The 13,926-nt window shown below is 37.7% G+C and overlaps 1 protein-coding gene across 11 annotated transcripts in view; it reads right to left on the reverse strand.

Moving 5' to 3' along the window:
* Positions 1 to 464: 464 nt before the first annotated feature.
* Positions 465 to 13,926, reverse strand: part of MARCHF10 (membrane associated ring-CH-type finger 10) — a 33,827-nt gene continuing 20,365 nt past the window's right edge. For 5 of the 11 annotated variants that reach the window (XR_010392555.1, XR_010392556.1, XR_010392554.1 and 2 more), the window contains 5 exons: positions 13,760 to 13,926; positions 11,604 to 11,713; positions 7,750 to 7,776; positions 3,742 to 3,775; positions 465 to 1,053 (listed from right to left, as the gene is read on the reverse strand). Coding sequence is in view for 5 of the 11 variants with exons in the window: in XM_064524527.1 (XP_064380597.1) it covers positions 3,758 to 3,775; positions 7,750 to 7,776; positions 11,604 to 11,713; positions 13,760 to 13,926 (322 nt within the window). In the remaining 6 variants the exon portion in view is untranslated. Of the gene's footprint in view, positions 1,054 to 3,741; positions 3,776 to 7,749; positions 7,849 to 11,603; positions 11,714 to 13,759 lie in introns of all 11 variants that reach the window. The other 6 variants (XR_010392559.1, XR_010392558.1, XM_064524524.1 and 3 more) reach the window with 5 other exon arrangements.

Here is a 13,926-nt window from a genome sequence, read left to right on the forward strand (position 1 = left end):
AGCTGGCAAAATTACACCCTCTCATCATCTGCAGTAAAAGGAATTATCATTTATGAAGTAATATATTTTAAGTTCATTTGGACCTGAGGAGTTAGGAATAGTGTTAATGAGACAAGGAGTCAGAAGGTTCACGTACAAATCTGAGCATAACTTCAAAGAATTCCTACAGGAAATTTGTACTGATCAATCCAATCTTTTGCTAAGATACAAATGCTCCAGGCTTCTTGCTATATAGTGAAGCCTTCAGTCTCCTCCTTATCTTCCCTTCCAGCCAACAGCAATGTTTTCTAGTTGCTTAACATGGATTCAACTCAGTGTCTTTTTATGTCAGTATTTCCCTCTAATTTAAGTCAAAATCTGAGTAACTGGCTTTCTTCTGCCTTTGTTCTTCCCATTCTAAAGCAAAGGAAAGACTCCCTCTGTTCAGGCTACGCTAATTGTCAAAAAAAGAGAACACTAATAAGTAAATTCAAGAACTTTACTGAAAATTTATCTCAGTCAAGGTAAAGGCAGTGCACTCGATGGTTTGTTGTTGTGTGTATCGAATCAACACATGTAAAAGTGTTTTGGACCTTTTGGTTGTAAGCTGTGTATATGATCACGTCACTTCATAAGCTTAAGCTCTATTCAGGAGAAACCTCAAAACCACAGTCTGTCAGTATTGTATGTGGCCCAAAACACACAGCAGAGGAACCACAGGCATCTCAGTAGCTTGTGATTTTAAAGATTAAAGGAAAAAAACACAAAGAACTTACTAGCCAAGTGTTTCCAATTAGGTTAGGCCATTTTAGGACATAATCAATAGAAACACCATGTTGATTTCGCTACTGCTTACCTTGACCTATGTTCTTTTAAAGTAATTACCAGTCAGTGTTTGGAGTTTTAAAGACATTGGTGGGACTATTTAAAGGACTGTCACTTGTTTTAGTTTGGTGTAAAGCAGAAGAAAACATAAGGGGTATAGAAGACACGGAAAAGGGCATTCCAGGTAAAGGCTTCTTAGTGGAATTCCAAGTCATGAGATGTTCTATCTGTTTCTCTCGGAGTCAGAATCTGTAAATGAAGAAAGAAGGACATTTTAGAACACCTTTCTTCATCAACGGGAAAAATAATAACTGAACTTAACAACATGAAATGTCATTGCTTTAAGCTTTGAGTCTTTAGGAGTGATTCTATATCACTAAGTAATTAAAACGTTTCTAAGCATGGTTTTGTATTCTAAGAAGGGTGTCAGCATAAGCAAGTAATTGCTATTTTTCCATGGCTTAGACTCTTAGCACTGGCTCACCTCATCACAACGAAAGGCAATACGCTAGTGCCAAAGGCAAATTTTGCCTTGGAGGAGGAATTTCTCACTTCTGGAGCTAATACCCCACACAGAGCCTGTACTACCTGCAGGAGCTCCTAGAAGAAATCACATGTAATTAACCAACTAGTTACTAGGTGTCACTGTAGCACCACTTGATAGAAGTGAAAGAATCCTCCTTTGGCAAAACCCCATGGAAGTAGAATCAAGTCCAGCAAAGAATCTAAACTCCCTGCAGCTGAAAGAGGTTTGCTAAATTGGATGTATTATAAACATAAGATCTGAAGCTTTCCTCTAGAATGAAATAACTCACTTGGCATTTAGTATTGTTCCCAGGCATTAATAGTCTTTTTAATCCTGTTTATATATTTTATTTTTCCTGTAACTGAAAGGTTGAAATTCAGAAAAACCTTCATTCAGCAACAGCATTATAGTTTCATACCTCATAATCACATCCTCAATAAACTGATCTACAAGACAACAAATAACTGTCATTCATTGGTAAAACATGTATTTAAGATATGCCTTCTCCTTTTTCTGTTCACTAATCCTGGACAATGACATTGTAATAGAATTTAGAAGGTGAAGGAAAAGTGGCCGCCTTGGCCACAAGATGGCAATGCCATGTCTCTGGGGAATACTAACTTCCCAAGGTTAATACATGATTTATTTGTCAGAATATACTACTTTTGAAAGAAATAAAAAGTCCTTCCTACTGGCCTTTGAGTCCCTATTCTGTAATTCAATTCAGCAGGCATGTATATCCAAAATGGTGAGTTAATCTTTTATTAGCCCATAATCATTATTTACACAACTTCTTTAAATATGGTGTTTACTTTGTTTAAATACTCATTACAAAATCAGAATTGGAACAAAGAAAATGATCTTTAACATTAGAGGTCAAAGTCAAGGTTGTAACTAGAAACTTTGCAGGAAGTAGTTCTACGATTACAAGGCGAAGGATAAATGTAAACTGTATTACTCTCAGATATGTAAATTGAACGATCCCTAACTTACCAGGTGATAGCACTATGCAGTTCAAATAAGTATTTTAACCACCATTTGAAATTGTTCTTTCCTCTTCATTAATTCATTAAAAAAAAACAAAAACAAAAACACTGTTCATGGAAAGTATTTCAGGATAAAGCTTGCTGTGAACTTAAAGGTACTGCAGGACTGAAGGAGACTTCCAGTCTTTATTAAAAGTAAGGGTCAAATTTAGGGAAAAGCTCCAAGAGAAGATGGAGTTTGAAAGGGTGGGAAAAAGGGGGCAGAATTTAGAAAAAAGACTCAGGCTTCTTTTCTTTGTTGAAGAACAAAGACTGCTTCAGACTGCTGAAGACTTATTTGTTTTTAATCAGTAGTACTAGCACCTCCTTAAAACTCCTGTCCGGAACGTATAAATAAGGTGAGAAAACTTAAAATTGGGGATTTCTTTTTCTGCTGCTTAGTAGGAGGCTCAGCTTCCTTCGGTTTCTCTTCTGATAGCCTTCTGAGCTCAGTGGGCCAACCACCAAAATCCAAAGATATAACACGGTTCTAGATCTTGAACCTTGACACACGAAAAACAAATACAGTAAGCTTTCTCAAAAGACTAGTTTTCATTTGCTGTTTGTTCAGACAGTGAATCTAGTCTGGAAAACAGCTTCGGGCTCCTCCTCAATATTTGATGTAGACATACCCTTTGACATCATAGGGACTAGCTGCATGAGTAAGCACTCAATTTTCTAACCCACAGAATCCAAGATTGTTTTGCAAGTAAAAGCAAAACATTTTCTTACAGTTTGTGATTGCATCTTAAAAAAATGATCCAGCTCATTGCCCTGTTTTATATATGTCGATGTCTTGCTGTTAGCATTTCTCTCTTAAAACTGGATGGGTATGTAGAATTTCCTGATCGGTTCAAAGAGAAGAAAAGCTAGTGACAATGTTAAAAGAAAACTAGATAAAAACAAAGGCCTTATTAAATAAATAAAGTCTTTAACAAATAAGTCCCCAACCTTCTTTTTGGATGTTCCAAAAAAGCTCATAAATGCTGGTAAAGGCAGCTTAGAATCTTATTGAATCAAATAATTAGGAGGAGTTCTAACACACAAAATGTGTAACAAATCATAGTTTCAATGCAGTAGACTTCTAAAGAATTAAAGAACTAAAGCCTAAGGGACAGAACTTGTACGCTGTTTTTTCTTTTCACTTCTCATTGTTTTTGTGGGGAAATTCAATTAAATATCTTTACTGTACTTGTGATACCATGTAAATTTTCCTAATTTCTGCAACTTGAATTTCCTGAATTTTTTTCCTCCCACTTTTTTGATGTTTAATGTGTGTCTCTTTTAAATCTATGTCCCTCTTGCCAACACATCAGATCTTGAATATTTAATGAGAATAATTAAACAAGAATTTTGTAAAAGTGAATTTTAAACTCCAAAGCTTACTTTCATTTTCCTCTGCTCAAGGCTGTCTTGAGTGCTAGAAGAAATGCAACAAAAATTAATAAAGCTTTCCCATGTTAACACTGATTAGACATTTAATTTAATGTAGCTAGAAATAGCAAAGAGAATGTTTTTAAAAAAATTTAAAAACAGCATAAGTAAGGAAATTACAAGAATCTTAATAACTAAGATGAAGTAAAGCTTTGGATTACTCTTAATACCAAAATGACTTCTTATAAACAAATATGACTGTCTGGTTTGCTGTTAAATTTTACTCTATTTGCCTAAGCCTTACTATATTTTTTAAAAGACTTGTTTCATTTAAGTAGCTACTCCTAAGATCAATTTTAGATTTCAACAGTATTGATAACATTACAAAAAATCTAAGGTTGCAGTTTAGTTTTAATGACTTCTGATCTTTTTTCAAGTTTGTTGGTTTCAAAAATAAAATTCATACATGGGGAAAACCTGCTACACTTTCAGGGATTTATATTGATTTAACGGCGTTTTTATGCTCATAGCCCTCCAACTTTCAGAAGTACTACTGAAATCAAACCTAAGGGTAATAAGTTCTTCTGAGATACATGAGAGAGAGATTTTGGCATCTGGATTTGGTATCTTTAATTTCCAAGTCCAGTCAGAATTGAGACTTTAAAAGAGGAAAGAAGCAAAAACATGGCATATTGCTGAAGCAGCTCTGTGCAGTCATTTCAGCTAAAGGTCTTTTGTCTCTTCATCACGGGATGTCACCTAGAGCACAGAAAGTATCTGTAGCCCTTTTGCATTTAGAGTGACATTGGAGGAGGGAGCAGAATTGTTTCCAAAGCTCAAAGACCTCACATAGCCAGAAGCTCATGTGTTTCCATGCTCATGCTGTTCTCCATCCAAATCATATTAATGCAGATCTGCATGGGAGGGAAGGTTAAATGATATGAGCAGCCCAATAGCAGAAGAGCACCGATGGTAAATCTTTGAACAGATGGGATCAAACACTTATTAATTGTCCATCACCGATGCAGCATGTTTTACCTCCATGCCACCTTTGGTGGATTGCTCATTTCTTTTCACTGCTGTGGTCTATTTACATCAAGTGGGCTGAATCAGCTATCTAAAAGCAGACATATTTCAGAAACAAATGTACATGATTCTATATCAAAATATTTGAATGACTAACTAATGAATGAGTTTGAAAAGCTTTGCTGAACTACTCCCATGGGTTTGTGTTTTAATTCAGTATTCTTTTTGAAGTGTTTGTTTCAAAGTCTTTTTTTTTCTTCATGTTTGCCTGTTGCTCATGGACTCCCTTATGATAGTTTTTGACAAGGTCACCTGTAACCTCTGACTACTGCAACTGTATATCATTGACACTGAACTTGCCACTTAAACTGGTGAAGGTTTTAGGGAAATTATGGTAAATAAAAATTTTCAGCATTCTGTGCTACTTGTCCTCAGTTTGGAGTAAATAGCCCACATCAGACAAGCTTGGATTATCTTAGAGCAGAGGGAGTTAGACTAATTTGGAACACATTTGACCATGTAATGCTAGGCCATTAGCAGGTAATTGAGGTTGCTCAGGAACCAGAATCAGTATTTCTGTCCTGCTACTTGCACTGTGCCACATAGCCATACCCCCTATAACAGATTCTGTACCTAACTCTCTCACCAGTTGGTATGTCGCATCTGAGCCCAAATTTTCAGAAGCTGAAAATTTTGCCTATTGTTTCTCCAGTGATTTTAGGTGTCACACTTTGGTTCACTTTTTCAGTAACCAGCATGAAGCATCTTGACTGTGACCCATCTGCTCCACTTCATTTCTACAACATAGTTATTTATATCTAACCTAGCCACGCCTTTACAGTCCAGAGTGAAAGACAAGGCCCTCTACAGCAAGGCTAAAGTGACCAGTTTAAGGCATCTTTCCAAAGGTAAGATGAATCATATCTCAAACTTGCTTTTTTCTCTGCACAGACTATAACAAGAACATGGCCAACTGGTTTAGATGTTGACGTCTTACTGGGAAAATCTGAAATTGCTGAGATTAACCCACCACCACCACTTTTGCCTGATTTTTGGAGGTGGAAAATTCTTCACTGACTTGAGCTGGCTCTGTGGCTACATTTGGCTTTTTGAATGGCAAATGCAAAGCATTTTAAAATGATTTACTATGATAGCTACTCAAAATAAGAGGTTGCTTGTGGAAATGCCAGGTTCTGATGCACCACAACCAGGTGGTGTATGTACTACATTTGCAAATGTTATTTTACTTTTCGGTTTCTCATTTGGACTAATATTTCTCAGGGGAAAGCTGTGAGATTGGTTGTTTTGTTGTTCTGCTCTTTTCAATGCGTTTTGTCTTGTCTTGTTTTTAACAACACAGCTATAATTAAGCCAGGAAAACCCACTAATTGTCAGTATTATTTTACACTGGAGTGGACAAAATGGCAAGATTATAAAGGAACCATAAGAATCTAGTATCCCATAGACTGGCTTCTAATTAAAATTCCTCTGAGCTTCAAAACGGTCAGGACTGAAAGCCGCTCTTCCTACAGTTTCAAGATGACCAAGAAAAAGTGTTCAAACTAGCTACAAGCAACAAGTCACTGGATCAAAAGATGTGACCTTTTTTTTAGACCATCTCAACTACATTCATAATGCTCCAGTGAAGCGATGCTCTGTGAATTTAAAAACATCAAAAACGTCATTCCAGAGAGCTTTGCAAGGTACAGAACATGGTCCCAGTTTCATGTATAGTTTGCCTGACAATTAACTGAAAAGCCTCATCTGCAGCTTTGCAATTCATGAGATGCACTCCAAGACAAGAGAAATCTGTTTTAATTTGACATGTCCATAGTGCTGACCCACTGACTTGGTTGCAAATGACAGCACCACAAATGCATTCAAAGCCCTCTGGTTTGCATGCCTGAAATGAGTGGAATTATGAAGCATCTCTCAAGACAATGGAAGTAGCATTTACCTGCACCTGAAGAAACCATTCACACGGGTTGAGATGCTTACTGTAAGGAGGAGTGCTAGCAAAAAGGTCTCATCAAAACACTCATTTTCACACTTTGTTTAAGTCTTGGATCAGGGAACATGGTTGCTATGAACTACCCTACAGACAGAATTAGACGTAACCATAAAAGTGGATGGGATTTATGCTTGAAAGTCAATTAGCTGAGTACAGGGATTTTTTTCAGTGGTACCTATTCTTTATTTCCCCAGTCCATAAAGATGTACAGGAAGGAGAGAGGAAGAACACACAGGACAAAGGTGGCTCACAGCTGCTGTAAATGCATCATGGTGACTAAGAAGGAGAGCCCTCACTTCCCAATTCAGAAGTGCTTTATCCTATACTTACTTCTTGTCAATACTACTGTAATCAAATGTGCTCAAAGGAAGGCTCAGCATCAGTGTATCTGGTGCTACATCACTGCATCAACACTGCAGTAGTTCTGGGAAAAAGCATGGATGTGACAACTGTGCCCTTATCAATAAATGTCATGTAATTCTTATAGAGTTCCAATTTTTTTGCAACAGTGCCAGTAGTCACCTTATGCAGTGACTCCACTGCATCTTACTACTAGAATTGCAATCTTTAGATTTAATTTGTTTTTTTCTTAATTTTTCTGAAAATTATTTTTGTGTAGGGTGAGCACAGGTGACTTTTGTGAGGTTGCCAAAAGGAAAGGGAAAAAAAAAAAAGCTGTGTAGCTCATTTAAATAATTGGAAGACAAGGAAATTAATGACCTTGTATTAGGAGATCAAGGAGGACATTAGGATCAGGTGTGATTATAGCCTACACCTGTAAAGAAGCCCCCTAATAAAAGTTTATTGGCTGACTTTTAAAAAGAAAGGTCTGCTTAGGAATGCTTTGCTGGTTCTCTATGGGTTGAAGAGGTTGATAGTGAGAGGCACAGTAAGCTGTTCTGTGACCAGCAGAAGGAAGCAATGCATATGGGACACAACTACAAGGTAACTGGAAGCACTGTTGTCTTCATTACTTTTCTTACCCTGTTTCTGGAGGCCAGGCTGTACTCCTGTCTCATGAGGTGCCAAACATGAAAAAGCAGCACAAGATAGAGATCTGTTAGTTCATTCTCATTCTGTCCCTGTATGTTTAAAAACAACAAAACAAACAAACAAGCAAACTAGTATTTTTGCTCTAGGTGACTTCTAATGACCTTGACAACTGGACTAAACTACACAGCTGCTAAAGTGGCTGGGATAAGCTGTGTAGCTTTCTATCCTTGTGTTCAATATCTTGACTTATATGACTGAAAGGCAGGTACCCTGTGGCTATGTGCTAAGCATGCACGTGAGGGATGTGCGCTGCAGGCTGGACTGCCTGACTGGCAGCTAGCATGCTCCATCATGTGGCTGGATAGGCATAACCAAAGTGAAGGCATCTGCTGTTCTGGGACATAAAAGGTAACATTTAGTTATAGAGACATATGTATAGTCCTGTCATGACCCCATATATATTGCATGATTTTGTGTTTTGTGTCCAGCCATGTGATGGGAATGGACCCTCAAGAAAGAGGCTAGGATGAGACAACTAATTAATTAAACATGGTGGTGTTCTTCTCTTACATTTGAGAGGTCTTCAGAAAGAAGGTGGCAGCATAGGAGCTCTATTCAGCCAAAAGGCTCTGGATAAGGTATCTCTGACTTAGTGAATGTAATTCATTTGTTAACTCTGGATTATTTTCACAGTTAATGTTTTATTTTATTTGGTCATCATTATGACTAGCAGTGATCACAGCTGCTAGCATATTGTGAGGACTCAAAATTTGAGCCCTAGCCTGGGAAAACTTAGGGTTGCCAGTATTACTGAAACAATGTCTTCTTGAAAAAGAAAGAATGAAAGTTTTGGACCTAGGTAATTAAAAGATAAACTTTTAGTCTAACCTTCTGCCTAAAACAGAGCATAGGATTCAATACTGTATGAATATGACACCTGTCCAGAATATAATATGGTATGTCATAGTAGAGAAATGTCACATATTCTGGAGAATATTACTAAAGACTGATATAGCTCATCAGGAAGAAAAGAAATGTAAAGTACTGATTTGACACAAGCAATGGCAAATACCAAGCAACAATTAAAAGAAAAGATGGTGTAATTAAAACTGTTATCTAGAGCTGTGGTATGTGTGTGGTTTTGGGGAGGAGGTGGCTGCTTTCTTTTTTTAATCTAGATCAGCTATACTGTAGATAATCATTACTAATACAAAAAATTAGGAGTGAATTTTCTGCATTCCTAGATGGAAGGTCTCTAAGGAAAATCCTGGCACTATGGAGAACCAGGTGCAGAACTACATAGCATTATGTTTTTCTAAAATCATGAAATGGGGATGAAATGCTTCTAAAAGTCTCACCTCTCAATGAGATGCAACCAGAGAGCTTGACCACCTTTAGGTACTGAAGATTTCATGGTGTTTGTAACTGTCATAAATTAAAACACAGCATCCTGGCCATGTTCCATTGAGGGTAATTGAGTCATCCTCCCCAAATTTCCACTCTATAGTTCTAATTGAAATTTTTTTTTAATAGTGAATCTAATCAACCCTTAGGACAAAACACTTATTTTGCCTAGCTCTTGACAAACAAGTGTTTTGTTTGCATTTTTGTCTCTGTAATTGAAGTGCCAGCTGCCAATAGTGAAAAGAACTATAGAAATTAATAATTATTTCCCTTGTAAATACACTGTACAATATTGTTGGCTTGGAAGAGTAGCCACAATTCCAAGTCGGAGATGGCTGTATTCCACTGATGAATTAGAGACAAGAAATGTTGTGCATACATATGTGCGTTTGTGTGTGGGGGAGAGGGGAAATGGCAAAGAAAAGGGGGAGTGACTGGCACAAGTGTGCGCTTCTGCCTTCAGCATGCATGCACTGGATGCTAAATGTAAATCCTAGCTCACTGAATACTATCTCAAAGTTACTAGTAGGACTCCTGAAAAGCCTTGTTATCTCTTAAAAAATGGTAAGTGGGAAGAGGCAGGAGCAGTCAGAATGGCAGCAGTGTTGCCCCTTGGTTTGAATTAGTCCTGCTCAGGGCTTTGATTGAAACATTTGGTTCCACCTCCCCCAAAGTTAGGCCTTCTGGTACAACCGGGAAAGAATGTAACTGTGTTGGCATTTTCTTTGTGCTGTAAGTCTACCCTCCTAGCATGTTCTTAAGTTCTCTTCAAGTTGTTCTTCTAGCTATTACATCTTTCTCCACGCTTTTTCCCCTAGGTTTCCGTATTCCTTTTGAAGATCCACTTTCTCAAACCGTGATGCTCTTCTCCTTTAGGTTTTCAATGAGTGTCTGATAATCCCAGCCTAAGTAAAAGGCTTTATGTTCATATACAGTTTACAGCATAGTGGCAAATCAATCATCTAGAAAGTAGTTTGCTGGTGAACACTTCTGTCAAAGCATTCTGGGAAATCATTTACTTTCTTTATGACTAAGTAAGGCCTGAAGGGATGCAGATGGGGAAATATACACTGTTTACTGCAAATAATTTGAGAAAGACACTTCTACCAGATTGTGCATCTTCTACTAGTTGATAGGAAAGACTCTGGCACATTGAATTATTTATTTAGATGAGTAGAAATGCTAGAAGGGCACCTAACCATATGTTTTAGATGCTTCTGGCATCACTAGAAATGCATCACAAATAATACCTTAAAAGTACAGCAGTATAATATGATATAAACCACCTCAAGGAAGCAACACAACCTGTAAGCTTAATTACTCTAAATACTCTAACAATTACTCATCCTTGCAATTCATCCCATTTTTAAAATGCCTGGAGGGAAACATGAGCCTTGCAGTTTCTCCTTGTGTGGAATGTGTAAGCATGATGCACTGAATTACCAAACTAGACTCCAGTACAGGCATCCATTCGCATTCTGTAAAGTGCTTCAAAACTGAACTGCATGTGTGTGGTTAACATGTGAGCCTTGTTACTTGATTGCTAGTGCTATAAAAGCTGTGCAGAACTGGGGACTGAATTGCAGGGAGGGAAGCCAAGAAATCTGCAAGACTTTCAGGGAACGCGAACTCTATTGCAGTTTGCTAAAAGGCAGTGTCATAAGATTGTATTTACTTATGGCTTGCATAATTGGGTCCTGTCTGACTTGAACTCTCCAGGGTCATGGTAACACACAAATAACAATGAAGCAATAGAACTTGTGCATTAAAAATCAAGAACAGTGTTCTGAAGCCTTCCCCCCCACCCCCCCATGAAGACTTTCTTTGGTTGTTGGGCATGCTGATCTTTCCTCATCTCTACCATCACTCTACAATGGAAATCAATACCTCTGGCTTTGGTATGATTGTTTTTTTTCAGAAAATAGGATAGACTATCATTGAACTTAGAGTTTAAATATCTTTGTCCCTTACTCCTATATTTCTTCCTTTAAAATCTTTATTTAAGAAAAAAAGAAGCCTAACAGGGAGATGTTCAATTCTTCTGTCACTTAGTTTGCTCAGTTTCTCCCCTTACATAACACTGTGAAGGACAAACAATGAAATCCTTGGCGGCTCTCCCTCAATTGCCTTCTCTACTGCAATGTTGTATCTACATGACAAACAAGAATTTTTCCATTGCCACACTTGATTACCGGTTTTCTCTATGCAAAGCCTCCAGATACTGGGCAGTTCCATGAAATGCTCTGGGATTATACAATCTGAGTCTAAGATGAATAAGGTTTTTTGCATTTCTTGAAATCTGCATAACTAAGCATCTCTCTTCCTCACAGTTTAGCAGGTTTCAGTGGATGCTGACATTTCACTACATACTGAAAGACTGCAAGGCAGCAACACTAAAACAGGATTACAGACTCTTATCTGAAGAGAGGCAGTGTCTTACCCGTGAGTAGCGGTGGTTTCTGTAATACTCATTCACGTTAAAATCGTCCAGATCAAGTGTTAGGCTCTGCTTACACAGCTCGCATGTCTTTACTGCCTCCAGATCAGCACCTGCAACAAGACAAAGAATTAAATGTTTGACTTCAAACTCCATTGTGTGTGTTTATAAAATCAGAATGAGAAAACTTTATTTTAAAGCCATTTTCTATACAAGGTTGACAACTTTGAATTGGAATTCTACTGAATCATTTAAAACTGGAATTTTTTTATACCAAGCACATGCAATAGTGGAGATAATTAGAACAGTCTTCTGTTAAATTCTGTGTGGTGTTTGACTACTCTGGATTTCTTTGTTTGCTCTTAAACCATAAAACTTGTAGCTTTTCATGGACTAAAACTGCAGGAATCATGAGCCAAATTGATGAAAGAAGCAATAATGGATTCCATACATAAACCTCTATGTTTAAGTCTTGGTCACTACCACAAAGTCAAGAAATTGCCTGAACTGTTTACTTGTGTCTTCCCCTTGCTATTTTTAAGGCAGTAATAAATTTAACTTGTCTGCCATCAAAAATCATATGCTGCTACCCTATAAATTACTGATTCTTCCTATTCCTTTTCTTCTAAAGGAAGATAAAAAGACAAACAAAATTGTGTTTAAAAAAAAAAATTGTAGGGGGGAGGGGAACCTATGTTCAATGTGCACAGATGGCCTACTTCAAGAAGCAACCCCCCCCACCCCCACCCCACACACCAATGACCAGAAGCAAAACTTCTGCTTGTTAAGATTTGCATCCCTCAAGCATGCTTCTTGGGATGCTATCCCAATTAGTTCTTTCATTGCTTAATAAACCACCTCTTTTCCTCATTCTGGCTCCCAAACTATCTAAGAAACTCCTGCTAAACAGGATTGCTTCCCTGTTTTCAAGTAGCACTGAGGGGAAACTTAAATTATTCTGTGAGGACAGGATTTGGGGAAGGTTTGGGAAATGTGACTCACTTCCCTAAGTTGGGGGCAAGCCAGGAATTTAAATGAACAAGGCCTGGCTGGAAACCAAGTACACAGGATTTAACTGATATATCATCTGCCTTTTAAGACCAAAGAAACAAATCTGGCATAAGCTATTATCTTCCCACATACAGGATCATAATTTTACCCAATCTACACTAGGTTAGTGTGTGTGTGTATACATCATGTACCTATGTGCAGTCTTTCTGGAGGCTAATTCTCTGGTTATTATTTGATGGTGGCTTTTTTCTTTGTATTTTTAAATACTTACGGGGAGTAAGCTTAAAATTATACCATGTGCTGAGGAATTTCTGAAGTCATAGTATACTTAAGTGCTTAACACTGTGGAAATGTATCTTAAAGTAAGTACCAAATTTTATTGTGATTGCTTTCAATCTCCGGATGAAGACGTGGTCCATATTATGAAAACATGCTGCTCCCTGACTTATAATTTACTTAGAGCAATATAACATCACTGATGCTCTTCATTCAGAATGGAAATAGAAATGGTATTGCGCGAATATACTTACATGCAAAAAGTATGCACTGACAAGGGAGAGAGAAAACAAAGTTTATACAGCAATAATCAACAGGACTCTTTTCTCTAGCTGGGAGCTGCTTTTCTAAATGCTGACATTCATCCTGCCTATATTCCTTCTCCCTGCCCCATCTGAATTCTTAAAACATTCACATATTTCATCTCATATTATGGGTTTCTCATTCAAACTTTCTCTTGTCTATTAGTCTGCATGTGTGGTTTATGACCCCTAAAAAAATTTGCTGTTCATCTGATACTGCTACTAGTTGCTGAAGATTGGCTCATTAAATCTTTCAGCACTGCATATCAGAGATCTTGTTTTAATCTAAAGCATGCACTAGAAAATTAAGTTTAGTTATGGTGATCTGCTGACTACATGCCAGCAGCCTAATCGAGGACACTAATTTCTATGGTTATTGCACTGAATGCTTGTGCTACAGGAAAACACTGCAATGCTGATCAAGTTAGGAGTTTAAATTTATTCAAAGATAAATTTAAGACTTCACCTGGTTTAACTCCATTAGCACAGTGGAATTAGTTGGGAGGTAAATCTGGCAGAGGCATCTCAACAGAATGCTTTATATCTTGTGGGTTTCTTTCTCTCACTTACCTGACTCTATTTTGGCTTCGAGCCATCTTTTGAGACAGTTCTCATGAACAAACTGCAGGCTTCCCACACAGCCACATGGCTCTAGCAGTGGATTTGTAGAAGAACCTCCAGCAATCTGACATATACGACACTGATCTCCTTCCTCTCCTGAGTCTTCTGTCAGGAGA

The sequence above is a fragment of the Dromaius novaehollandiae genome, chromosome 22 (genome assembly GCF_036370855.1).
Source record: "Dromaius novaehollandiae isolate bDroNov1 chromosome 22, bDroNov1.hap1, whole genome shotgun sequence".
Classification (NCBI taxonomy): domain Eukaryota; kingdom Metazoa; phylum Chordata; class Aves; order Casuariiformes; family Dromaiidae; genus Dromaius; species Dromaius novaehollandiae.